Raw genomic sequence first — 26510 nt, 5'->3', positions numbered from 1 at the left:
TTCTGCGATCACGCCCCGATGATAAGATGATGCCTTGACTGCCACCCGGGATCTATAGAACGGGTGAACTCATGTCTGGGAGGGGGCTTCCGGATGAATGAGTGTTCATCATGAAGGATAAGATTGACACACAGAAATCAGGCTTGTTTTCAGAAGACACCTAGATTTCCCGTCTCTGGTGATAAGTTCCCAAGCCAAAGGCACTAGGATGCTGGGGGAACTTGGGGTGATCCTTGAGGAGGGGGTATGCATTCACCTGTCAACGCTGGTTCACTGATCCCAAGTCTGGCTGAAAAGAGGCAACAGAAGTGGTTTCGATTCGAGGACGATCTAATGAAGCCATCGCAGGTCGATCGAGAAATCCAAGTGTATTTTAGTTTATGAATCTCTTGCTACAGTAGCTCCTAGAGGATAGCTAGTCGGTGTAGTTCTCAGCATTGGTATGGAGCGACGATACAGGTGGCTATATACTTCATGTCGTCTTCCATGACTAATTCCTCAAACCTCCTCTGGACTTTCTAGTCAGGACAAAGAATAATTACGTATCCATTGCGAGTTTACTGGCTTAATTTGAGCCCTCATGTGAAACTTTTACAGCAATTATCATATGATAGTATAATTGTGGATATTTACTTGTGTTTGTCATTTGGAACTGCATATGCAGCAGAAGTGGATCTCATAAACTCATGTCAATACCCTAGGCAACGAGATAAGAGCCCAAGAATCCAGAGAATGATGGTCCAGAACGCGGGAGGCTTGGTATGGACTCCAAGATTCCAAAGACTTGATAAAGTTTAGGTGTTGGCTGTCCTAATCAGCGGGTTTACCTATATTTAACTGTCTAATAGGCTAGACGCAGTACCGAGATGATGATTCTATTTAGACACATCTGGAGCTGAAGTGATTATAACCCACCTGGAACTTATGTATGTATGAGCTGCACAGTGGGACTCCCGCTCTGGGGCAGTCATCTTATAAGTCGTCCAATGAGACGCGACTTTGAGTTCGTGGAGACAAAGCCGTTGAAATTGTGAAATGATAGACATGACTCGACAATTGATTTATGAAGGTTACAGTTATGGATAGAGTTCAGATGGCGTTTGGCTGCTCAATTTGTACGAGTAAAGAGATTTATTCGAAATGCCTGACGAAGGTAATTAATAGAAGGCATAGCCTGTAAGTGCGAAAGACTGTAGTAGGATGGCAATATGCAGGTTTGCGGTTGCCGTGGCTCTTATTGTTGTTGTTTTTATTGACGTTGCCTAACTTACAAGCTTTCTTCCCCTTCCCCTCCCCATCATCAACATCAGCAGCAGCATCTCTCCCCATTCACCATTGCTAGATATTTTGGTCGTTCCCGGTTTCATCAATTTTGATCACATCACATCACATTGGCCTCTACAGTATCACACTCAGACAAGGCCCCGCTGTTGGCCGTCACCTTGATACATACTATTATCCCTGCTACTCGTGAAATTGCGCTCAGGTCCCTAGCTAATATTCCCTGGAATTTGAACACCTGGTGGCGCCTCAATCTCTAATCATTGTCTCTCAAGAGCCTCTCACAGCCCAGCCCTGGCTTTCGAGCCTCGCTATTAGCCTAGGGGTCTCCCTCGGCTCCATCGAGAACTCCATCCAAGAGGCTCATTGTTCAGAGGCCATCCATATCCATATCCGCACCCATGGCTACTATCATGGGTCATCAACCCCAAGTCCACCGTGCCACTAACGAGGCCCTGGCCTCTCCAGGGCCCGAGGCCAGCCAGGATGTTAATTTCATCGAGCCCAATTCTGATACACGTCCCTCTTCGATCCCCTCTCCCTCTCCGTCATCTCGAGGGATTCTTCAAGAGCTTCCAGCTGATCAAGTTCATAACAAGAGTCTCGCTTGGAACTCGTCTCGAAGGGAGAACAACCAAAACCAGCAATTGTACTTGAAGACTGGTCCTATCAAGCTGCCGACAAAGACGAACCCATCTCGAGGGCCACGGCGCTCACTCATTGATTCTGACAGCTTCGAACTCCTCGATGCGGTTCCTGAAGAATCAATTGAATCCAGCGACTCTGATACTGCGCCCAGTGGGCTTTCATCCTTAATTTCACACAAGTTACGCTCTCCAGGTTCGTTTCTTACGTCTTTCATCATGACTCCAAGTCACAGCTTGCAAATTTCCTTCGCTATTTGTACAATCTGCTAACACTGCTCAAAAAGGAACCACTGTCAATTCACACCCGTTGTTGGATGCAGAGCCTCAAATCGGACACAACTTTGAGAGTCATCTAGCAGGTCAGTTTGAATGGCTTCTGGCGTTTCCAGTGCCAGCAAGTACCGCCAAGGACCACGGCTCTTCCGACGACAGTGAGAACGATCGCCACGACGTCGAGATCGCGGTTCATGGCTGCACTTTGCTGTCACGCCGTCCGAACCCCGCCGGCAATTCCGAAGCTGACGTCTTCAATCTTCTAGCCACACCATTGATTGCTGAGGAGTATCTGGCTTTGGGATTTGATCCTTCTCAAGTTAAGATGGCATTGCCTCCGCCTCCAGCATATGAGCTTCATCAAAATGTCCCACTTAAGATTCCCGAGGTCATCGAGACAGTAGAGCCTGTTTCGCCCTCTCTTACTTTGATTAGTGAGAGAGGCAGTAGTTACGCAGGCTCCTCTAGGACCGGATCCTTCTCGGTGCCTCGAATCGAGGACTCTTTCGAGGAACTTGATAAACTTGAGGATGAGCTCGAAGCCATTAAGGCTTTCACCCAACCACAACGCATTCCCGTGCCTGAGAATACTGCGCCCAGTAATAAACATCTCGAGCCACCCTCCACGGGTAAGAAGCCGACCGTTTCGAAGAGAGCATCAGTCATCGGCATGTCTTCCACAGTCCGTATCAAGCAGACTGAGAGACCACAGCTCCCTCTTCGACGATCAACCTCTCTGGTATTTAGAGACAAGAAGCAGGACGACTCTGACAATATGCCAAATTTGAAACCACAGACTGCACGCGGAAAGCTGACCAACTCTCAATCCGCACCATTGAAGGCGCCTGTCAAGTCTACGAAGCCTCCTACTGTCCCCAACTTTGAGCTTCCTGGTGAGGCTGTCTCTCGACGCCTGAAGGAACAGCGCGAGGCTCGTCGAGCCCAACAGGCTGAGGCTCAGAAAGCTTATGCGCCTCCTCCGAGACCAAAGTCTAGTAAACCACTTACCAAGCCGAACTTCGAGCTTCCGGGGGAGGCGATCTCTCGCCGTAAGCGTGAGGAGCGTGAGGCCCGGCTCAAGGCACAAGAAGAAGAGGAACAAAAGAAGCGGGAGTTCAAAGCGAGGCCTGTGCGTCATAGTTTAATGCCAGGTAGCATTCCGCGAGAAACGATTACCAGTCTTGCTCGACAAGGCAAGCTCCCGCAAGACGAGGCAACTAAGACATCAACCTCAACAAAAGTAAAGCGGATGTCAATGCAGGGCCCAAGACCACCCACCATGTCAGAGGCTCCGATTACCCAGAGTCGAGGTCGCCTTTCCACTGCTACATCACGAGAAGATCTTAGCCGGGCCACCTCAACTTCTACAGGAAGCGGCGGTGGAAAGCGAACTACACTCACTGCAGAAGAGGCTTATCAACTGAGACTTCGTGGGAAGGAGATTTTTCAGCGAGACAACACAAGCTTCACACGAGACAGGGAGCGTGAGAGGCGCGAACGTGAAGAAGCAACACGCCTTGCTCGCGAGCAGGCTGCGGAGCGCTCTAGAATTGCGAGCAGGGAATGGGCAGAGAAGAAACGACGTAAGGAGTTGGCCATGCTGGAGTCCCTAAAGGGACACTGATCGTTTTGAAGACAGGCAAGTGCTTGGTCTCACATTTTGCAAAGGCCTTTTCTCGTGGAGTAGAGGCATTTCTTACTCCCTAATTATTTGCCTTAAGCCTGGAGTTTGGAAGGCTTGGAGTTATAGCACTGGTTATGTGCACTTTTGTTATTGCGATATTGTTGCTTCGAAGGTTTCTATCTTTAGGCGTTTGCCCGTTGGTTTCGAAGGACATTGGCGTACCAGAGAACATTCACGCAGCCAGAGATTGTACCGCTGTACGCTGCTGCAAAACGTAGTTTCAGAGACTATCATCAGATCATAAAATCACAGAATTGTTTTGCATGTCTTTTCGTTTCCCTCATCCAAAGAGTGCCATATAGACTGATTAGTATTGGCTTGATAGGCGTTAGCATCCGTACAAGAACTGGGAGGCCGGCCACTTGAGGTATCTGTCGACCAGCATTGGCATCAGGGAAGCTCACTTGTATCTCAGGAACAAGCCTTGCTTTTCTCTCGAATGCCTCAATAAAACCCCAAGTTCCTTCTCTGTGACGCCCATGTCAAACACGTACGGTTCTATAGTTATACACTAGGTATTTTCAAACAAAGAGACAAGAGGTATGGAGATGTAGATGATTGGCAGTTTGAGGCTCAGAACTGGCGTCACTTGCATCACGCCGTGAACAACTGGTCGTACAAGTACTGTTACATAACATTTAGCATTTCATCAATTCGCTTGCTATATACCTCTATAAATCCACGTTTCAACATTGTTCAACCGCTGACTTCTAGAAGACCACACCAAATCCCCTTAAACAACTCATCTGACACACCATCCACCACTATTCAACTTGGACATAACTTTTTTACACCTCCTCTTAACCCAAATATTACCAGGCGAATAATAATTGCCCTTTCAATCATCCCAGACAGAGGGCAAGATAACTCCATCGTTCCTCATATGTACAGATTCCACCTCATGATGTAAACATATCCAAGGGGTGCCACCCTGTCGTTGGTGCCCTTTGAAGCGAGATAGGAAGAAAGAAAAAGAACCAGAAATACTCCGTTTTGAAGATGTGGTAATCAAAAAGGAAAAGGATCCCCGGATGAGACTCAGAGATCCGGAAAAAGTGAGTGATTAAGTTGCAACCTATTCAACGTAGGTGATTGGTGAAATAAAGGAGATGCCGGAAGTGTGAAACGCCATTCGAGTGCATATTCCACCTCCTAGCGAGAGTTATCGAAAGGCGTGGGTATCTTTCTAGAGACATAGGAAAGGTCGTGGTGACCGAATTCGGTAGCACGGAGGATCAAGTGAGAGTTTAAAAGTTTTGTGAAATACCCGCGCTCTGCTGTGGGTAGTGAGACGGGTTCTCAATGCGTGTGTTTCGTCGTGCCGGGTTATCGCGAATAACTGCCTGTTGTGGCCCGTTGTCGCTATAGGGGTTCTGTGAGTATTGGTCGTAGTACCCGTTACCAGCGCCATATGGTACTCCCATGGGGTCCGAAGCATCGGATCGGCCAGCAGCACTGTAAGAGGAGGAAGCGTTGGATGGTCCACGATGTACATCTGCGCCGCGGTTGTTGGCAGCAGACGGGCCCATTGCTCCGAGAATTTCGCCCTCTGGCGAGTGTGAACCATCCATAAGAGGCTCGCCAGAGCGACCGTCTGACATGTTGCCTCGAGTAGGCGAAGTAATATCTGAGTAGGCTCCAGTGACACCACCAGACAGAGTAGTGGAAGCCTTGCGGCCAGTAGAGCCAAGGGTAGTGTTGCCCCAGCCACGGTAACCGGAAGAGCCATCTTCCCGCATCTCATAGCCACCATCTGCCATTCCAACTGCAGGGATCGTGGGGTCGGCGTTGGGGTTGTAGGCATAATCCTCAACTTCCTTTCGTCGCTCCTCTTCGGCTTGTCGTCGAGTTTTGCGCTTCTTCCACCAGAATAAACCGAGGAGCGCAAGGATGGCAATCGCAGCAATTGGCACAGCAACGCCGATAGCAACTTTGCTCTTCTGGCTCAGACCACCACCTCCATTTCCGCTGCCACTACCACCGATGGCATCAGCATCGTCAGTACTGGTGGCGGAAGCGGAGGCCTCGGTAGCGGTAACTCTCTGTGTACGAATCGCGGTAACCAAAACAATACTCGTTTCAGGTCCCTGACTACCCGTTACGGTGACAATAGTCGACAAAACCTCAGATGTAGTAATTTCAGTGGCAGACGCCTCGTTATTTTCCGTAGTGCTCTGTTGATCATTGCTGTCATCGGTTGAGGATGCGTCTGCCGCCTCTGTAGTTGGGTTTGCTTGAGTAGACCTGCTGGAGCTCGTCGGTGAGGGCGAGGGGTCGCCGGAAGAAGGCGATGCATTATCCGATGTTGGCGCAGGTGCAGCTGTTTCAGAGGCACTGGCGTTATCGGATGCTTGGCTCGCATCATTAGTCGCTGGTTGTGTTTCGTCGGCGGATGGGCTCGGCTGCGTGGCCGAAGGACTGTTATTTGAGGCTGGGTTCGAAGTTGCGGGCTGTGCTGGTGATGAGTTCTCAGCAGGAGACGAAGGTTGGTTGGCGTTGCTGTTATTGTCGACAGAGGATGGGTTAGGAGCCGACGCCTCTGTGGGCTGAGTGCCCTGACCCGGCGTGGACATGGCTAAGTCTAGCGTGCTCACGACGGGGAGTTGTCTATGATCGAGAATCATGTTAGCGACAAGGCAAGAATCGCATTGAGAATTGAGGGTATTCAGAATGTGGTCAAGAATAGTGAGAACGTGTAGCAAGGGAGATGGTGCAGCAACGAATCAAGTCAATCAACACAAGGGGGTCATTGATGGATTAGACGTGATAACGTCGGAATGATGGGAGACAATATTGGCGACAAGTTTCATCCAAACTGGGACCTCAAATTGACTTGTATGGGGATCGTCGAGGGAGAATTGGATTGAAGGATTGATAGTGAATAACGAGCAGCAGGGACAATTGCATCGGATTGGATGCAATGTATCGTGACACGGCGTACCTGTGGAACTGTTGACCGACCGTCGATCCGTTTGAGAATAAGGAGTAACGAGGTTATTCGCTAAGGAAGACGCGTCGAGAGTGATTAAGCGATATTTCGAAATTGACCTGGTGATGTATGAGAAGAAGTGAAGTAGAGGAGAAGCGAAGATTAAGATGAAAGGCGAGAATGAGACCGAGAATGAGGTTGGCTAGAACTGGGCCGAGCTGGGCTGGGTTGGGTGAGTGATTGGATTTGGAAGGTCGGGGGTGAGACTGAGACAGAAAACACAGACGACACGGGCAGCAAAGAGCCCAACTAAAAGGTACTAGCGGCCGCTGGAGGTCAGTTCGGGGTGGAGGCCTTTACTGGGTCGACCACTGGCCGGGACCTGAGCCTGGGGCCATGAACCTAAACTTCCAGGGCAGGGCTGCCATGGACTTGGAGGAGGGCCTGAGCAAAAGATCCAGTTCTTTTTTCGCCTTCTTCCAAGGCTCTTTCTTGTTGATCGGGCTTGAGATTGGATTTGACGTAACGTAACAGGAGCAACGTACCTAACAGAGTTTGTGCCTGCTATACAAAAGCTTAATTGAATTGCAACTCAAACTCAACTTCAACTTTTCATCGACCGTTAGTTTAGCCTAAAATTTTATTTCTCACTTTTGAGAACGGCGACTAAAAATAAAGGGAAAACGGGTGCCGGTTTGCTTTCGGGAGGCGTATACGCCATCCAGGTCCACTCGTCTTGGGGCAGGAAGAGTCAAGATCAACAAACGACAAGACAAAACGTATTGTACGTGTGTAATATGAAAGAGAGAAAGAAACAGCAAAGGCAGAAGGAAAAAATGTGCCACGCGATAGTCGTTGAATCAGCATCGGGCCTTTAGACACAGCCATTTTCTACTCAAAAGTCTAATGGAAGACGATTATATTCCTCAGCCACATTCACCCAGCTAATTAGGTATCGCCATTTCTCTCGATTTGTCTTTTAGCCGGGGTCTCTTGGCATGGGGACCCCCAAGACGATATACGAGCCACCCAGCGAGGCAGTGACTGTTTGGGTTGTGTTGGCTTCGGGACGATCAATGGAGCGACGAGACCTGAAAACGTTAGAGGTCAAGATTCAATCATTCAGAGTTACTTGTACAATATTGTGATATACACAATTATTTGTTTGTTGACATTTAATTTCTAGACATATAACTAACGTTCCGTCTCCCTTGCATCGGCACGAGGGGCTTTAATTTCCCCTGCAGCGCATCCAAATGTAAAGACTCAACCCACAAGACGTCGACCACCACCAACAGCTGTAAGACTCATAATACAAGAACAATTATATGAACCTGTCTGTTGAAGAAGAAGAAGAAAAAAGTCTTTAAGACCCCATCAAGATTGATTGTCGTTTCACCACATGGCTCAACACGTCATGATGATGAAGCCAAGTAATTAATCCCTTCATCTCTAGTTCCACTGACAGATTCCAAGAGGCCTCTCAATAAACTTTATTAAATACCTCGCAGACATTACTCTTCTCTTTTGAGCCAATTCGAGGGGTTAATCGTTAGTAAGATCACATGTTGGTTGGCATTCAAGTATTTCTATAGCGTGCCGGAACCCTTTAATCTCAACCTGCAGCAATGGAATGTCATTCTGATGTACGTCTGCACTCATCGGGCACAATCTAGACTCTACTTTCCTATCTGATCTGATCAAATCTCCTCGGCTGAAGGTCTCAAAAGTGATATCTTGCGTCCTCACGTGCCTCAGTCTTAACGGACGGATTATATGCTCTGCTCTGTTGTAATCTCGGAGCCATGTCCTGAAGAGTCGATGCGATGCGACGCTGGCTCTTAACAAAGACCAACGCTCACGTGGAGGGAAGGCTTGAAAGCTTCTCTACAAATTGGAATGTCAAATCTGAGACATCCACGTTTCTCTATTTTGATATTGGAAGAGGATAGAGAGGGAATCTGGTCTAAGACGCTGCGTACGCGTGACTTAAATCAGCCCTCTAGCCTCCTACAGGAATCCTCATTCTTCTATGACCTAGGCAATTTGACTCAGCGATTGAACGTCAACTTGGTAGGCCATTTTACATACAAACAAATCAACGAATTCGTTAATAATATCTACCAATTGCTACTGGGAGCTTCAGTATCCTCTCATCGCAGCTTAGTTCTTTGTTCGCTCTGCCCCGGTGGCGTTGGCCTCCGCAGCGACTAAAGCACAGCTTTGACCAAAAATAGTAACTTGATCGCGTGTCGTCGTATCGCCCCCAGGAACAAAGCCTTGATTCGACAGACACCGCTGATCTTGGGTATCCACGATATCAAACTCTTCTTTTAGATCTGCCAATCGTGTTATGCCTTGCTTGAGTGATATTCCATAAATATCATAACTAAGTTCACTTAATACGGGAGCATCGGTGGTGCGATACTGGCGCGCCTAGTGACCCAACAGGAGACACATATCATTCGAGCTGCCCTTTGGGACTTTCACGAACTAGTTACCTAGACTCAGATCGTCATAATCTATACATGGACAAATTCACGCATCTCACAATACTTTCTCATCCAGTTCCAAATAAGTAGTAGAATGGTAGAAACAAGATGGCCATGTTGAAGTGATCAACGCCAGATCCAATTGACCTATATACAACGGCCGAACGTACGTTGTCCGAGCCGGCAGTCGTCATCTAGTTTGTCGTGTGGTTTCCAAAGACCTTCTATAATATGCAAGCCTGCAGGTTCCCAGTGTGAAAGAAAATATCGCAAGACATCATGACCCTAAAATACGCCCTTGAAGTGAAGAAATGTATGAAGTTGACCAAGACCGGCGCACGCTGTGTAATGCAATGTCAAAAAGACAACGCTAAGAAAGTTTTTTGACAAGTCAGTGGCAGCCCATGCATAGACCAATCCACTGAATGAGTTGATGCGCTACCTTTTATCAAGGTCGAATTCCCCATGAAGGCTTCAATGTATCTTGCAGCGCTTGTTGGGTGAACACTTGGTCGCCAGGCAGGCGACTTACACGTCCAGCTCCGCCGCGGATGGCACCAAGCTGAGCCTGAGACATGCCGCTGCGGTTACTCCTGATGCTTCCAGCGTCGCTCATGTTGTCGGAATCCTTGAATCTCTTGGGAGGTGCGAAGTCAAGTCCAGTGAATGTGCTGGATTTGCGGAGAAGATGGCTGTTGCACATTAGCTAAAGTTTATCTGATTGCGTAGTGGCGTAAAACTTACGGGCTGGGTAGAGCAGTCAGCTCCTCGAAAGGCGAGACAAGAGTCTGAGCAGCAGGAACAGAGGGGGAGTAAGGTCGTCGCTCGCCGAAGGGACTTTGAGAGCGACCAGCTGCAGTGTCACGGATGGTGTTGGGAGGAGCAAAGTCAGCAGCGTTGATGAGAGCGATGTTATCATCCTTGAGCTTGGAGGGAGTTGGAAGAGTGGTCAAGGGTGCGGGTGGTGGAAGTCTCTTCCTGGGGGGTTGTCGGATTCGCGCTGAGGCTGAAGAATCAGGTCGAGGGCCAAGAGCAGAACCAGCGCGGGAACGTCCTCCAGGTCCGCTCTGGTAGCTCATACCACCAATAGAACCGTTGGGACCACGAGGACGAGGTCCGGGACGACCAGGACCAGGGCGGCGGCCAGCTGGGGGAGGTGTCATGGCACGGCGAGTGACGGGCTGGGCGTAGGGCATGACGAAGGCATTTGTCTCAGGATCAAAGTAAGCTTGATCACCGCCCATCATATAGCCTTGGTCAACATCCTCGTAATACTGAGGGCCGGCTCTGCCCTGAGCTATTGGGGGCATGGGGGGCATAGGCGGGGGTGCCTCCTTGGTATCCTCGAAATACTCCTTGTAGAAAGAACGGATACGGTTGGCACGGTATTCGGGGTCCTCAGACTCTGTGATCTCATCCGGAGGAAGGGGACGGAATCCGACTGAGAGTCTCTTGTTATCCTGCTGGGGAACTCCTAGGCCTTGGTACTGAGGTGTATCCTCCACGAATGAGGTACGTTGCATGGTGCGACCACGGGAATCGTCCTCATGGTCTTCGTAGTAACTTGAAATGTCAGCCGCGGGGGTGTAGGACTGATAGTTGGAACCATCACTTTGGCGGTCGTGAGGGAGAGGAGCGGACTTGGGAGCATCAGGGGAAGTCACAGTTGGGGATTTAGGCTGAGGAAGAGAGAAGTTCAAACCCAGACCAGTGGCCTCATGCTCCCTGGCAGGAGGTAGAGGGAAATCGTTGGCGGGCTCCGAGGAGAAGTTGGGCAACTCAAACTCGGGAGTCTTGCTCCTCACTGCGGGAGGTGGCTGTACGGAGGCGCCATCACGCTTCTCATCAAAATCGGAAACCACTCCAATCTCAGGAATGATTGCAGTAGGCTGGAATCCATCCTTCTCGTCGAAGTGAGAGTTTGGCTGGTGAGTTGGCGCAGGCGCCTTGGGAGTGCCGAAAGGATCGACCTTGGAGTCGGTGGCAGAAACAGGCGTCTCAGGCAGGGAGTTCATGCGAGATGGGGGCATCTTCATGCTACCAGGCTTGCCAGAGTTACGAGGACTACTGAATTTAGTATTGTGCGAGAGGGAATCCTTGGGATTAAAGGACCGCAATGAGCCGGTCTCGCTTTGCGTGATGGTCGCGACATACTGGTAAGGGTCCTGGTTATCATTTCCCAAAGACTTAGCCAACGAGTTGAGCGACTCTCGCGACTCCTGCAGGCCGGGTGGCAGCAGGTAGGGCGAAGAGAGGTTCATGTCCATCGAGAGCTGACTAGGTTTATGGTTGAGGCCCTTCTCACCCCCTCCCATAAAGAGACTTCGGCGGGCAGACTTCTTTCCGCCGCCACCGTCGAGGCCAAAGTCCAGGCTCTTGTGAGGATCATTCGCATCCTCAAGCATCTGCCTCTTCATGTTCTTACGGTGGAGGTAGTATAAGAAGATTGCGATCAGAACGATAGGAACCCTACACATAACATGGTCAGCATACCGCGATCCAGTTGACCATCCGAAATCGAAAAAACAAAGGCGTAGTTGGTAGCATACACAATAGCGACAACGATGGGAACTACCAAGTTCGTGTTGGCGCTGGCTGCTGCACAACTGTCCGTGTCTTGGCAGTTCTCTCGGGTGACGAGTCGGCGAAAGATCGAGGAAGACGATGCGACTCCATTCTGGGAAGCTGAAGAGACATCTTCAATGTTGGTGCGAGGTCGAAGGCGAGCACCTTCGTAATGAGCGATCCCCATGTTGGCCTTGTATGCTAGCGCATATACTCAATCAAAGCTTCCAAACAAACAAAGAGATGTTGATCGTCAAGTGTGATTTCCTCCGCGAGAAAGTGAAATGGGCGTGAGAATATTAAGAATTGTCGAATATTAAACTCCAAGCACAACTGTCATAACCATTAAGCTGTAGTGCGATTGACAATGTCGGTAGACGGCTGGCACGCGTCGAGTATTATCGTCTCCAATTTGATGCGGTAATCGAATGAATCTGAAATCGTTTTCGTCCAAGTATCGCGAGAAGCGTCAAAGCAGATGTTGGGCACCGTAATCTCGAGAAGAACAAGACTGGAAAAAGCCAAAAGCCAGCGAGCAAAAGCGATTGAGCGAGCGGCTGTGATGTTTGTTGTTGTGTAAAGAGGGACTAGGTCATTAAAACAATAGACCGTAACGAAACGAATGACTCGAGCCTGGTGTAAACAAGACTCTAGATTAAGCAGTTTTTTATAAAAGAGTGACGAGCCCGCTGGCAGGCAGCTTTGGCAGAAATGCAGAACGATATGATGCTGTCGTCGTCGACCGATGAACAGTTGGAGAACGAAAGAAAGAAACGACGAATGGACGAGAGAAGGAGAGTAGGTAAAGAGGAGGAGGAGGTTAGCGAGTGAGTGGAGGTGTAGGAGTGGAGCACGACGGGAGAGGCACAGGAGTAATGGAACTGGGACTGGAACCTCCACCAAGGACAGCCTCGAAAGCCGGTACCTGGAGTGTCATTCTAGGGGCTGAGATGTCCTGCTACAGCGACAAGACTCACTGTTCTCACAGCGGACTAATGCCTGAGGGGCCGCCCAACACAGGCCCAGACAACCAGGCCAGGGGGGTAATGACCATTCATGGATCAGGTCAGGTCCCGTCCATCCCAGACAATGAATGAGCCTTGCTTTAGTTAGCATAGCTCTTAAACGATATCCCAATCAGGGGATACAGACGGAGCGAGATGGAGTGACACCAGGTTGAACCATTGGATTGGTGGTCAAACCCTTGCTCACTTCCAGACCCCTTCCAAGGTCTTCTCCAAGAGAAATTAAGGTGGACATCCTACTGGATCCCATGGGAAGGGTTTGCAACGAGGCCTTGGTTAGAGCAGAAAAAAGAATCTCGTCATGGAAGCCCTGTACGATGTTCAGTGCACAAGCTCATTATTTGGTCGATTGCTTCTGGTGAGTGAGGCATTGACCGCATTCCCACAAACAACAATCAACAACCAACTCTCTCAAGCAGAGCAATCCGAAAATCAATCAATGAACAGAAACTCAGTTATCAAACGTTTAATTTCCAAAAAGTCTCTTTTTGCCTTGCCACCCCGTTAGCGCCCGCATAATAACCACCAGTCACATCGAGCATCAAAGCCCAAAAGGAAGCATCAGCATGCGCCTGTGGGTGCACAACCAGGTACAATCTCGCATAACCCAGATGCACAATCAACCCCTGACCAGTAAAATCACAAAGAATGCATTAAGTTATGAGCGCTTCATGCAAGGCACGCGAGCGGCAGCCATGCTAACCCCGGCAATCATGTGGAGGCCCGGGACCAAAACCAGCCAACGGACGCCATGGAACAGCTCTGCTCTGACAAGACCAAGCCCCGAAGAGGAAAGTAAATAAAGGGGGAGAGAGCCTCCCCGCCTATCCGCAGTGGCGTCAGGGGCCATATCATGTCAACTGAAGTGGCTGCTGCAGGTACGCGGTTGTGAGAGTTCAATAGATACGGTCCTCTATCTATTGACGGTCTAGATGGTCTTGGACGAAGTCATTCAAGACAGTGTCAGTAACAATCCGGGAACGTATTGTTCTCTCCCGTTACCGGTCAACTGGATGAGACTGACATCCTGGGCAAGACAAGACAAGACAAGCCACCTGAAATGAAAGCGAAAAACACTTCTCGCCTTGCAAACACAGTCCAACTTGATATCAATCACACCGTCTGTTTCCAGGTTTCAACCCCTGGCTTTCAAACTAACCCCAAGTGGCTGCTCGAGATCGCCAACTCCCTCATATCAAGATGCATATCGCCGGTGTCACAAAAACTGAATCGTTCCCACATCAGAATTCTTGCATTAGAATCTTGGCTTATCGTGGGTCATAATTTTAACCCTCACCCACTATGCGCTGTCTAGTGCTGAGATATGCATATTGCCCTCATCTCCGTCTCTCATGTCCTGCTGGCTTATTATTAGTACTCAGCTTGCCTACGTACGGACGCACAAACATTAAGAGAAAAAATCTTGAAATGGCTCAATTTTGCAGGAATTACCAATCGCTCGCCTACGTCAATATGGAGCTTGTAATTTTGATTTGGTGACTTCCGCCGCGAGCCATCTCACGGCATATCATATAGATCCGCCGGGGAAGCCGGATGGTTTATTATTAGGTAGTTGAGCCGTTCACCATTATTAGTCAGGACGATCAAGCTCCCTTTCATCGGAGAGACGAGGCTATCACCACTGTCACCTTCACATGTTGCAAATACTGCGGATTGTTTTGAACTCTGTTTTGCCTTGCCTTCGGCCCGTTCACCGTCATCCAGGCTATTACCATACGAAAACATCAATATTGGGGATTCGTCTGATCCAATGGCGGTCAGTGTTTGACAGGCAGGCTAACAGCTTAACATCCATGGGTATCCATAGCAGTTTATGTCGGAATCAAGGACTCCCTTGACCAGCCAAGGCTTCCTCCAGTCATGTCATCTCACTTTATAAATCAAGCAAATGATATTTTCACTGTGGGGAAATGCCTCACACCTTAACCAATATTGCTATCCTTGATCCCGAAGCTTTGAAACCGCCATTCATATACCATCCTAGTTATCCCCGACCTGGCAGTTTCATATATCGATGGCCCCATCTCCCTTCATATCGACCCCTCATCCTCTCCGATCTGTCGTGATTTGGTAAAATTCTGGCGCATATTCCAAGAGCCATCCTTTCTCGATCTTGGTGACATCCCGGATGAATATCTTGCTACCCGTCTCCATTGCTTCATGGAATATGACCCAATCCGCTTTGCGGTTGAACATTAGTGAACTTGGATGTGCGTGAAGAACCATGTTGCCCTCGACGTTGCGAAACGTTCCGTCTGGTTGCATCCTTGCTGCGTGGGCAAAGTAGCCCGATGTAAGACAACGGCGGATCTGTTCTGCTTTTTTGACGTTCGCCTCCGGTGATGCTTGTCCAGCGAGCGTCTCGTCTATATTAATGCTGAATCGCTCGAGATACCGTTTTAGTTGAGCTCTGATACTGACTGCTCGACTCATGGACTTGAAGTTGAGGTTGTTTTCATGACAGAACTTTGCTTCTTTTCGTCCCTTTGTAACAAAGGCTTGGTAGGCGTTAAGAAGAGTCAAGTGGTCGCCCTCATCCACGGCGAACTTTCTGCGTGATGTCTCCATCTTCTTTTTCTCGCCTTCGTGAGAGAACCATACACTGCCTCCGAGACTGGTCATTGCCGCGATTGTAAGCACTTCGCTGAGGCATCCAAAGGACGGTGCCGCTAGTAGGGTTTTCGCCATCATAGGCTCAACGGCCAACTCGGCCATCCTTGAGCCCATAGGTCGAGTGAGCTTGGCATACTCATCCAAAGCTCCTAGAGCATAGAGCAACTCAAGAGCCTTTTCCATGAGTTCAGATGGTGGCGGAGATAGAAAATCGAACCGCACGATATTGTCTATTCCTAAAGCCTTGAGTTGCAGGACTACAGGTGCCAAGTTCGACCTCTGAAGCTCAGGGACATTGGCATCCGGCAGCGACTGGTAACTCTGCTCCGTGTAAAGCCGGAAGCATTTTCCAGGTTTTGTTCGGCCAGCTCTTCCGGCACGTTGGGACGCTGCCGCTTTCGATAATGCTACAGCAGTGAGTGACTCTATGCCAGTCCTTGGGTCATATGCTCTTAGTTTGACGAATCCACTATCCACCACGAATACAATTCCATCGATTGTGACTGATGCTTCAGCGATATTCGTAGAGAAGACAACCTTTCGGGTGCCCTCTGGCGGCTTGTCAAACACGTACATCTGCTGTTCGGTAGACAAGCCAGCATATAATGGCAATGGCATCAGGGGCCCGTGTTTTGAGCCAAGATCAAGCATGCGCTCGCTGACTGCTTGTATCGCATTGTCGATTTCCTCTCGGCCAGTCAAGAAAACTAGGATATCTCCTTCGCCTTCTTGGGTATGAATATCAAAGACCACGTCAATTGCTTTCTCAACATAGTTCTCTGCCGGTGACTCCAAGTAGAGTATGTCTATTGGATAAGTTCTCCCTTCGAGACTGACGATGGTCCCGATTTCATCATTTTTGTCTGTTTTGTTTGGCTGATCATCACTGCTTCTTGTGAAGAATTCCAAGAACTCCTTAGCTTGAAGAGTAGCACTGCTGATGATGATACGCAACTCGGGTCGCTTTCGGCGAATCTTCTTTAGGAGACCCAATAAGACATCAGTGCTGATAGACCTCTCATGTGCCTCGTCAACCATGATAACCGAGTAACGCGTCAGCAATGGGTCGACGAGAGCTTCTCTGATGAGGAGGCCATCTGTGAGAAACTTTATCTTTGTTGATGCCGAGGTCACATCCTCGAATCGAATTGAGTATCCGACTTCTTTGCCAAGCTCACAGCCAACTTCTTCGGCGACTCGCACCGCAACTGTGGTTGCCGCGACACGACGAGGCTGGGAAACGTTAGTTTCTGTGGTGACATGGTTTTGTGTTTACTTACCTGAGTGACGCCAATGATCTTTCCATCTGAACACCATCCTGCTCGTTCTAGGAATTGAGGTATTTGTGTTGTTTTTCCAGAACCAGTTTGGCCTATGACAATAGTGACTGGGTATTTTTCAATCAGATAAAGAAGGCTCTCGCGATGTTTCGCGATGGGGAGTAGAGCTGCTGGCTTATGGAGAGCTGGGATAAAAGCTGCATCTAAATCCAGGTCTGCCATTTTGGACTTGGTCAAACAAATTCAATAGATTTATGACCCTTTTTAAGAACAACGCAGAGTCTCTCACATCACCCGTATGTTTTTCCCTCTATGTGCGCATAAAACTCAGCTTGTTTGAACACGACTCATTTTGCATGAAGCTTTATGTTTAAAGTCAAGCTTCATGAGACGCATGAAAGTTACCCTACACTTGATACTGCTGTCAGAGCTACAGCCAATCAGAGCACCCTTCCCACTAAGAATGCATTGTGGCGAGTGGGTCAACGTCATCAGCTTCGTGTAGGCTGATTGACCCCTCGCGCCTCATCTTTAATATCACAAGCAAGGCCAGGCTGAAGCGAAATCCCCAATTTCCCTGGATATTGCCCATCTTTCAACCGACTTCTAATCAAATCTCGACTGCGAACTCGTGATAACTTCAGACTGAAACTAAATCATACCAACGACAAGTGCGATCAGGATGTCAGCCCCTGGAGAAACGGTATACTACTACTCCTTTCGAGAACTGTCTTGGATGGCTGATGTTAGATGATTTCTGCTAACATGACTTCTCCTGCTAGAACAAGGCCACCGCCGAGAGTGGACCTGAGTCGCCTACTACTGCGCGACCCCTTGATCTTGACGACGATGATGTTCAGGAATCTGGCGTTCTCGATAGCAACACTACACCCGCTGCTGCGACCAACACCACTACCACCCAGACTCAGGCTCAGGCTCAGGCACCATCACCCACGAACGAGACAGCGCCTCCTAAGCCTCCCCGACCTGTTTCCGAAGCGCAAAAGAATGAGACTATACTCAAGGAAGCATTCCCTAGCGTAGAGCTGAGTGTCATCAAGGCTGTATTGAGAGCTAGCGGTGGTCGCGTTGAGCCAGCGTTCCATGCTTTGCTGGGTACGCTTACACAGACTCTTACTAGAGGGCACGATAAACTGATGTACGTATAGAGATGACCGATCCTGATGCTGCGCAAAACGAACCCGCCGACGAAGTCCCCCCGCCTCAACCCCCTAGGCCTCAGAACCGATCCCAGATGTCGCAATTGGAGGCAGACGAGCTATATGCACGCCAGCTTGCAGAACACTACGATAATGTTGGTGCCTACGAGTCGCGCACTGCCAACCGAGGTCAAAGACAGGGTCAGCGAGGTCAGGATGAATGGGGTGACGACCGTGAGCACAGCTTCATTGACGATGACCTCCCTGTTATTCGCGAAAACCTACGCAAGGGATTCTTCGAGACACAGGAAAAGGTCAACGGATGGATTACAAACATCAAGAAGAAGATCGAGGAGAACTTTGATGAGAGTGAAGAGCAGACGCAACGACAAGGAGAGCCCTTCCGTCGTCCCGGAGAGTCCAGCAGGCGAAGCGGTGATTATGACCGATATGATGCGGATCCTCAAGTCCTCAGCGATGATTTCGCTGGCATGAAGTTTTCTTCTGATGGAAGTGAGTACTGATACCTGGATTGTGTTGAAGCAAATGTTGACAACTTGCAGCGCCTGTGAGCCGACCCATGGCCAATACTGGCATGTATAAGCCCCCTCCCCCATCAGCTTCACCCAAGCCCAGCAACGGCCGACGAGTTGGTTTCAAGGAGGAGACTGAAGAAATCAATATGTACGACTCTTCACCTAGAGTGCCACCCAAGGATGCAGCTCCCGCGAGTGGCACAAGGGGAAGCAAGTGGCAGCCCATGTCGGCGGTTGAGCCAAGCCCTATCGCAGAGAACGACCCCTTTAGTCTCGGAGACAGTGAAGATGAGAGGGAAACACATCAGAAGATCAAGGACGATAAGACTGATGACAGTGAGCGCTTGAAGAAGGCTACTGCTGAGGCCATGGCTGATAACCTGAGCGAGTCTAAAGACACGGAGGCAAAGAAGAACTAGATGGTAGCAGATTGACATAGACCAGTCGTACAGTCTGATCTTGGAAGAGGATGGAAGTCATGAAGACGTAGTTGAGAGTCATGAGAGCAGCATAGTCGAAGATTTTGGTGCCACTCTCGCTGTCATAGCAAACATGGGTGGTCTGTTTCTGGTTATAGCTCCGTATCGTATTTCACGACGGTTCAGAAGGTAGCATATAGTAGCCTTTCTTTTCCTGGTTTTTGCACACTCTGCTGTCCTTCCACATTGCGCATCATGACCCGCGACCCTTCTAGAGTAACGATATCATGAGACGTCGGTGCGGACTCGGTGTTCGTTTCTTGGCTTGCATAGCACATCCAGTTCCATAGGACATACGACGATAAGAGCTCTCGCATAGTGGATGTTTGTGTGCGGCCAACCAATGTCAACAGTGACAGGCATAGACCAAGCCTGAAGAATTATTCATTCCTTACTCATGAACTAGGAAACGGAGACGTGCCTCGAGTCGTGCAAGTTCTTATGGTGATGGAGCTGAGACGGGGAAAATGACATAAGAAATTTCCTAGGAGCTGTACAGTCAGTCGCTCTTGAGTCTGGAGCCTCTTGAGACCCCTTGCTCCATGACGTTCCGTCTCGGCTTTACCAATGGAAACAAGGCAGGTCATTAGAATCATTACTGTAACGTAAGTGGAAGAAGTACGCGCGGAGAAACACCCGACAGGCTCCGTTGCGATGCGCAGGAGACAGGCTCGTGCATTGCATTGCATCGCACAGCTAAAGATGGAGATATGGCCCGGAGCTGTGAGCCGGACCGCCTGTCGCTCGAGCACGGGGTCGGATACGGGATGGTCATTGGATGTGCGGATCGTTCAACGGACGGCTTGAGATTAGCGGATGCTTGTTCGGGACCTTATGCTTGATAGTGGTGTATCTTCCGAATAGGCGTACAGTAGTGGTGCTTTGTTAGGGGACTAGCTGGGCGGAACAAGTCATGACTTGAACTTTTGAATTGCCCCGCCATGCTGGTAACGTCGTGGGACCATGAGAGTCGTGATCGAGTCGAGAAAGAGGAGAATGAGCAAGTAAAAAGAGAACTATTCAAGGCACGAGGTCATTTGCTGCTTAGACCTAGGGAGTCCAGCGCTATAGACAGTCTATGTCATTACATGTCCCCGCTTCTTTTTGGTGAATGGCTACCATTTTGGTTGACCGTCTCGTTGCAAGAGCCACTCACTGTGCTGAGCCTGTGCTTTCCTTCACCTTAGAGCATCCATAGAGGGGCAGTTTTTCGGTTCCCATCAAGTTTGTCTTTTGACATAATAAAAAAAACACCATCACCGCGACGTTGGTTATATTCTGAAGTTCTTTCTTACCAATTACAATTGAAGGTCTCACTATTGGAAAGAAGAAATTGTTGTTGTTAAAATCACTTGCCGTTTTTGAACACGCCTCGGATCCACGTCACGTCAACTTCAGTCAACTTACCGGACTCAACAACCTGAGCCAGGCCAGCCTCGTCTCAGTGGATTCTGCTCCCTTCAAGGCTCGACACATAACGAACAAGGTCCTTTAACTGGCCTGGAACATTCAAGGAATACTACTGATTTGACTATCGGTCTGTGCTTTATCAACTGAGTCTTTGAGAGCAAGTGCCTCGGCTTTTGGTGAGTGAGGATCTCCAATCGTATCCAATCCAATCCGATTCAACCCTGCCTTACCCTTCACTCTCATAATTCTATCGAACCCTTACCCATAAACTGCATCTGGTTTCTATATACACACACTTGGAGGACACGCTATTCGCGAGCGTTTTTTTCGTCAGCACTTCACGCCCTTTATCACGCTGCTGGCCCAACCAAAGTGATGGCATAGACTTGGTCAAGGTACCACCCCCCCACGTGCCCTACAGGAGTCGATCTCGGACGTCGTCTAAGGATAACCGGGCTGTCGGGTGATGGGTCAAGGCCCAAGCAAAGACCCTGAAGAAACCGGGCGTTTATCGTGTGTGTGCCACTCTATACATGACAAGCTTGTGCAAGAGAGGAAAAGAGAAGTGGAATTACTTGGAAAACAAGTGGTTGCTTGCGTTGCTGTGAAGAAACGGGACGCATCCACAGGGTCTCAACTCACACTCCACCGGGGCTCTTCAACAACTCTGCCTGGGCTGAGCTGATCTTGGTCTGACTTTGACATGCACCTTCAATGCCTGGCTCATCTTTCATGTGCATCTTTATGGAGCTTCTCAAAGACCCCGTTCCTTGCTCTGGTCTCTGTCTTGCTTGACCTGGTCATGTCTCCGTTGCTGGCTGGTCTCTATTTCGTTACCTACCTACCCTCCCCCTCAACACTGCACTGTTGCACATACACACAAAACACACGCAAGATACCACACGGACGCTGTAACTGACACTGAAACTCGCATATTTCCAGCCACACATCCTCGCTCACTTCTCCCTCCAAGCAGCGATCGCCAAGTCAACCATTCCTTCTCACCTATCCGCTTCCTCGTCTGCTCTCTAAGTTACCAAGAGTTCCCCTGGGCGCTCACGCCGCAACATGTAAGATATATCCGTACTTCCTTGCTCCTTGTTTCTATGTCAAGAGTTGCCCAGCTCGCAGTGGTTCAGGGACCCTTCAAGAACCCACTCTGAGCTGGAAGCTCTTCGCAGACTAACGACAACTCTGCCGTCATGGTCTGTAGTATGAGCACATAGCTTACTCACATTCTCCTATAGGAAGTTTGGCAAGCAGATCCAGAAGCGTCAGCTTGAGGTGCCCGAATATGCTGCCAGCTTTGTCAACTATAAGGCCTTGAAAAAGGTACGCCCATGTCATTCCCGCCCCTGTTAACCTTTCCGTTCCTGCCACCGAGAGCCCCGGCGTCCGTCCATCTACCGACTCCGCTGTCATCTCCCACGCTGCAGTGCTTGGTCCACTATCACTTTTTCCAAGGCCCTTACAATCCTTCCTCTTCCAGTTGCTCGGTCTGCATTTCTCAACTCTGGTTGCCAACTGGCTTCTCAGGTTCCTATTCGTGTCCCTGCCCTTGCCCTTGCTGTTCCCACTGCCGTCCTGGGCTATCATTCTCCGAGTATATGCCCTGCTTCATTCGCAGACCCCATCACCTTGGGGTATGAAGTATTGCGCAGTGTGACAGTGGCTGGCCAAAAGCAATTCCTTGTTTTTCCATTCGTCCTCCCCTACACATCCACGTTTCTTCATCGCCACCAGATTGCATTTCGACCAACTCTTGGGACTTCTTCCACTGACACGCTGCCATGTAGCTCATCAAGAAGCTGTCTGCGACCCCTACCCTAACCTCACAGAACGATGTTCTCCGCTCAGCCACCCCCGTGGATTCCCAGGCCGCTCTCCAGGCCAACAAAGCCACCTTCTTCTTCCAACTGGTAAGTTCACTCTGGTGTTACGTCTTCGTCATGAACATCCCGAAATGGTTGCTAAATGAAGAACAGGAACGGGAACTCGACAAGGTCAACGCCTTCTACCTGCAGAAGGAAGCCGAGGTTTGTATCACGTCCAGAACATAATAATGACACATGCAGCTAACATACCGTAGCTGAAAATTCGCCTCAAGACGCTACTGGACAAGAAGAAGGTGATACAGTCTCGTCATGGCATCTCTCGGCGCTCAGCCAAGTTCACTACCCTCGAGGAAGGCTTCCAGCAGTTTGCTACCGACCTAAACAAACTCCAACAGTTTGTCGAGATCAACGGTACTGCTTTCTCAAAGATTCTCAAAAAGTGGGACAAGACGTCAAAGTCCAAGACAAAGGAGCTCTACCTTTCAAGAGCCGTCGAAGTCCAGCCATTCTTCAATGCTACAGTAATAAGCGAGCTTTCTGATCAGGCCACCACAAGTCTACAAGAGCTTGGTGCTTGGTCAGATGGAATCCAAGTCAACTTTCAGTCGGGACACGTGGTGACCTCGCAGCATTTCGTCGGCACTGATGAAGGGGACGCAGACACACTGCTCCTTGATACTGTTATTACAGGAAACCTCGAGTCTCTGAAGGATCTTCTTCAACGGATGCGCTCCGCCAACGACACCGGAGATGGTGATAGCTCGTTGATGGAAAGGGTCACGCGGACCTTCTTGGCAGCCATCTCAGAAGCTCCACAAGAGTCCCTGCGAGTCCTACTCGATACAGGTCTCGTTGATCTCCACTCTTATGATGATATCAATGAGAGAAATTGCCTGCACCAAGCTGCCATCTATGGCAAGCAGTACGTCCTGGAGTGGGGCTTGTCAGTCAATGTTGTTGTGGATAGAACGGATGTCTACGGCCGGGTTCCTCTGCATTATGCCAGCCTTCACGGAAGATTGGAAATGCTCAAGGTCCTCTTGGACGGTAAGTTGCTGAATAATGTTCATGTATTGATTTAGTTGGCTGACTACTGTGTAGCAAATCAAAAAACCATCGACCTCATAGACCACGACAACTTCACCCCCTTGATCCACTCTATTATCCACGGACATCTCGACTGCATCGAACTTCTCCTTGCCAGATCTGCACGTATCGATCCGTTCTCTGATTCGGATCATGTCCCCTTGAACCTCGCTTGCGAACATGGCTCGGTGGCTGTGGTTGAGATGCTGTTGAAGCATGGGGCTAAGATCTTGCCTGATGCTGAAGGCCTTTACCCTCAGCATCTCGTAGCGAGAGCTGGCCAAACCTCAGAACTGCTCCTACTCCTCAAACAATATGGCGCTGATCTCGACCAAGTTGATAAACTTTATGGATGGACACCACTGGTACATTCTGCAAGCGAAGGCAATGTCGACTGTCTTCAAGCACTACTCAAGGTTGGGGTCGATGCAAGCATCGTGGATGAGAAGGATCTTCCAGCCATGTACTATGCTGCTTGGGAGGGACACCTTGCATGTATGAAATTGCTAACTCCGTTCAACACACGCCCACGAGCCAGCCCCTTCATGGTGCAGCCTGCCTTGGGTCCTATGGACTCAAGTACTGCGCCTCTGCCCATGTCTCTTGACCCCGATGCGATCCCCGAACTCGAGCTTCCTCCTCCAATCATTCCTCTGCGCCGATACGGACACAACTTCCTCGACACAAAGACAGTTATTCAGATCTCCTTCGGGGATTTCGAGGAACAGCCCCTTGTCTTCTTCCAGGACGGAAAATACCCTGCCGCTCGCCTCACGATTTCTTCAAAAGTTTCGGATCTTATACCGAAGAATATCATTCTACCTTTCCAAGAAGACACTCGTATCGTATCCTTCCAGGTTGACAACTTGGATACTTTCAGCCTCGATATCGACGTGTTCCCCACATATGGCGCAAAGGTTATTGCCAAGACGGTCGCCCTGTCAAGCATCTTCAAGGGATTACAAGGCTCTTCAGCATGTTGTTTGCCATTGTTTGATCCCCGCCTTCGCGCTATTGGCCAGATCAGCTTCACTGTGCAGGTCATCAAGCCATTCCAAGGGCAACCTCTGGAGATTACCGACTTTGAAACCTACTGGAAAGCAACAAGCCAATTCAACCAACCAACGAGTGCTATTGTTACTGGATCGAGCCTCTCTGGCGATTATGTAAGGCTCTTTGTCCAGTATACCAGTGACGGTGTCCCTGTGCTCTGGCCTAGATGGACAATAGCCTGCGGTGGCCTTGATATTCCTGTCTGCCGATTGACTCTGGAACAATTCACTTCTATGACTATCAGGAGCAACAGCCGTGCAGAACTTCCCAACTTGAAAACCAAGTCAGCTGAAAGCATGGCTGAGGTCTATCACATCCTTGCGACGGCCGGCGTGACACTTCAGGAAGCACTTGCTTTACTCAACCCTGGAATGCATGTTAACCTCCAAGTATTGTACCCGACTCCCGAGGAAGAAAAGGCCTTTTCGCTTGGACCTGCTTTGGATGTCAACGTGTTTGTTGATTCGATTCTCAACATTGTGTTCGAGCATGCAAGGACACAACGTGCACAGGCTCCTGATGTGGTACGGTCGATTGTATTCAGCAGCTTCAGCCCTCGACTATGCACAGCCTTGAATTGGAAGCAGCCCAATTTCCCTGTCTTCTTGTGTAACGACTTAGGACGAGAGGAGACCTCGGGACCCAGCGGAAGGCGCAGTACCTCTATCAAGGAGGTGGTGAGAATTGCCCAAAGCAATAACTTCATGGGATTAATATGCTATTCTCGACTACTGGTATGTTGGAATTACTCCTCCCTGCTATTGATAAACCGTTTGCTGACTGCCGATAGGATATGGTACCCGCACTGGTGGATGCTATCAAGTCTCATGGGCTGGCTTTGGTGACAGACAAGTCATCGGACTCACCGGATGCGAGCCCTATGACTGATCCTTTCCCTCGACCACCCAAGGGTGTCGATGGAGTTCTGAAAAGTCATGGTATTTTGCGTTTCAATGATTCGATAGACATGTAGATGGCTGTAATGAGAAATGCCCAAATAACGACTGAAATGGCCGGGACGGATAGAAAAAGGGAGATTTGAAGACATGCGTTGATCGGATAGAACTATTTATCACTGTGTACTTGCACTTGTTATACCTACTTAACTAAATGCTTAATTATTATGATTAGGCACCTTTGTAGTCATACTTGAGCGACGACAACTCCTTCTCGGGGTCAACACTGCCCATGACCATCTTTGACACCAGAATAATACCATAGACCACCAAGGGCAAGTATCCCATTCCGGGCCACACGGCTTCACTTTTTGTTCTGCCTATTGCCCAGGCCATCAAAATCAAAACTAGGCCGAGACCCAAATTTAGATAGGGCAGATAAGTTTCGAGAGGCGACCTTCTTTCGACATAACTGAACGAACTCCTGCGTTGTCGTGGCCTCCCACGAGGTACATACGGCACATCGTCTACCTCGTCATCATCATCATCATCGTCAAACACGCCTGAAGACTCTCTTGTTGATAATGATGGTGGGCGAGTGGGTCGTGGAGTTTTGGGCTTTGCCCAGCTATCAAGGAATGGGATTCCTGATGATGCTGGTGGTTGGTGATGAAGAAGATATGCCGTAGAGAAGAGAGAGGTTAGGCTTAGAAGAGCGAGAAGTGCTGTAGGGGGGTTTATGAGGGCGGGAAGATAGGGGATGGTTGCCAGGAGGGGTATGGCGAGGAGGAAGCGGCGAAACTGAACATCTCGAGCAGCATTTTCCGCTGCAAGCTGATTGATGTAGTCTTGTTGTTCTAAGATTAGTGTTAGATGTGTATTTTAGGTATTTTGCCAAGACTGCTATGGTATACCTTGTTCATCCAAAGCTTCAGGCTGTGAGTCTGTAGAGTCTTCCTCTGGATAGTGAAATGTGCGCCTCAAACGGGCTGTCGTTCCCTGATAAGCAGGCATGACAAAGTCGCTAAGATCCGACGAAAGACTTAATCCGAAGAGAAAATGTAGAGTATTAAGAATAAGAAACAGTTGAGGCCAGGTTGTGATGTAGGAGCCTGTCTTTCGTCAGTCACATGGTAAAACTGTCCACGAGGTTGAAGTGAGGCTCAGCCTTATGACGCCACACCGGCCCTTGCCCCACCTTGAGTGAGCAACATCGGGTCGGCGTCCGGCAGCAAAATTTCGCCG

At 49.4% G+C, this 26510-nt stretch overlaps 7 protein-coding genes across 7 annotated transcripts; 3 read left to right on the top strand and 4 right to left on the bottom strand.

Annotated features, from left to right (window-relative positions):
* The first annotated feature begins 1309 nt into the window (after window positions 1-1309).
* On the top strand, window positions 1310-4135 carry FOBCDRAFT_314693 (uncharacterized protein). The gene is made up of 2 exons (XM_031194561.3): window positions 1310-2121; window positions 2213-4135. The coding sequence occupies exons 1-2, from the start codon at window positions 1683-1685 to the stop codon at window positions 3823-3825; spliced, it is 2052 nt and encodes a 683-aa protein (XP_031029299.3). The 5' UTR covers window positions 1310-1682; the 3' UTR covers window positions 3826-4135.
* An 828-nt stretch (window positions 4136-4963) lies between these two features.
* Window positions 4964-6676, bottom strand: FOBCDRAFT_8465 (uncharacterized protein). The gene has a single exon (XM_054702959.2). The coding sequence runs from the start codon at window positions 6507-6509 to the stop codon at window positions 5133-5135; it is 1377 nt and encodes a 458-aa protein (XP_054558934.1). The 5' UTR covers window positions 6510-6676; the 3' UTR covers window positions 4964-5132.
* Window positions 6677-9754: 3078 nt separating this feature from the next.
* Window positions 9755-12058, bottom strand: FOBCDRAFT_124314 (uncharacterized protein; the record flags this gene model as incomplete). The annotated part of the gene is made up of 3 exons (XM_031194551.2): window positions 9755-9998; window positions 10051-11775; window positions 11856-12058. 3 exons carry the CDS (start codon window positions 12056-12058, stop codon window positions 9755-9757), a joined length of 2172 nt encoding a protein of 723 aa, XP_031029289.2.
* A 2526-nt stretch (window positions 12059-14584) lies between these two features.
* Window positions 14585-17164, bottom strand: FOBCDRAFT_174817 (P-loop containing nucleoside triphosphate hydrolase protein). The gene is made up of 2 exons (XM_031194550.3): window positions 16811-17164; window positions 14585-16763 (listed from the first exon to the last, which is right to left on the bottom strand). The coding sequence occupies exons 1-2, from the start codon at window positions 17030-17032 to the stop codon at window positions 14961-14963; spliced, it is 2025 nt and encodes a 674-aa protein (XP_031029288.2). The 5' UTR covers window positions 17033-17164; the 3' UTR covers window positions 14585-14960.
* Window positions 17165-17342: 178 nt separating this feature from the next.
* FOBCDRAFT_8445 (ubiquitin-binding protein CUE5) lies at window positions 17343-19169 on the top strand. The gene is made up of 4 exons (XM_031194548.3): window positions 17343-17513; window positions 17593-17926; window positions 17980-18483; window positions 18534-19169. The coding sequence occupies exons 1-4, from the start codon at window positions 17493-17495 to the stop codon at window positions 18923-18925; spliced, it is 1251 nt and encodes a 416-aa protein (XP_031029286.2). The 5' UTR covers window positions 17343-17492; the 3' UTR covers window positions 18926-19169.
* Window positions 19170-21597: 2428 nt separating this feature from the next.
* Window positions 21598-25342, top strand: FOBCDRAFT_284608 (uncharacterized protein; the record flags this gene model as incomplete). The annotated part of the gene is made up of 7 exons (XM_059611661.1): window positions 21598-21600; window positions 21647-21727; window positions 22192-22314; window positions 22381-22431; window positions 22485-23277; window positions 23332-25103; window positions 25160-25342. 7 exons carry the CDS (start codon window positions 21598-21600, stop codon window positions 25340-25342), a joined length of 3006 nt encoding a protein of 1001 aa, XP_059463937.1.
* An 88-nt stretch (window positions 25343-25430) lies between these two features.
* FOBCDRAFT_213219 (uncharacterized protein) lies at window positions 25431-26387 on the bottom strand. Its single transcript, XM_031194543.3, has 2 exons — window positions 26180-26387; window positions 25431-26122 (listed from the first exon to the last, which is right to left on the bottom strand). Exons 1-2 carry the CDS (start codon window positions 26277-26279, stop codon window positions 25497-25499), a joined length of 726 nt encoding a protein of 241 aa, XP_031029281.1. The 5' UTR covers window positions 26280-26387; the 3' UTR covers window positions 25431-25496.
* Between the last annotated feature and the right edge of the window lie 123 nt (window positions 26388-26510).

The sequence above is a fragment of the Fusarium oxysporum genome, chromosome I (genome assembly GCF_013085055.1).
Source record: "Fusarium oxysporum Fo47 chromosome I, complete sequence".
Classification (NCBI taxonomy): Eukaryota; Fungi; Ascomycota; class Sordariomycetes; order Hypocreales; family Nectriaceae; genus Fusarium; species Fusarium oxysporum.
The sequence above is the reverse complement of the archived record's forward strand: the minus strand, read 5'-3'. Positions and strand labels throughout refer to the sequence as shown.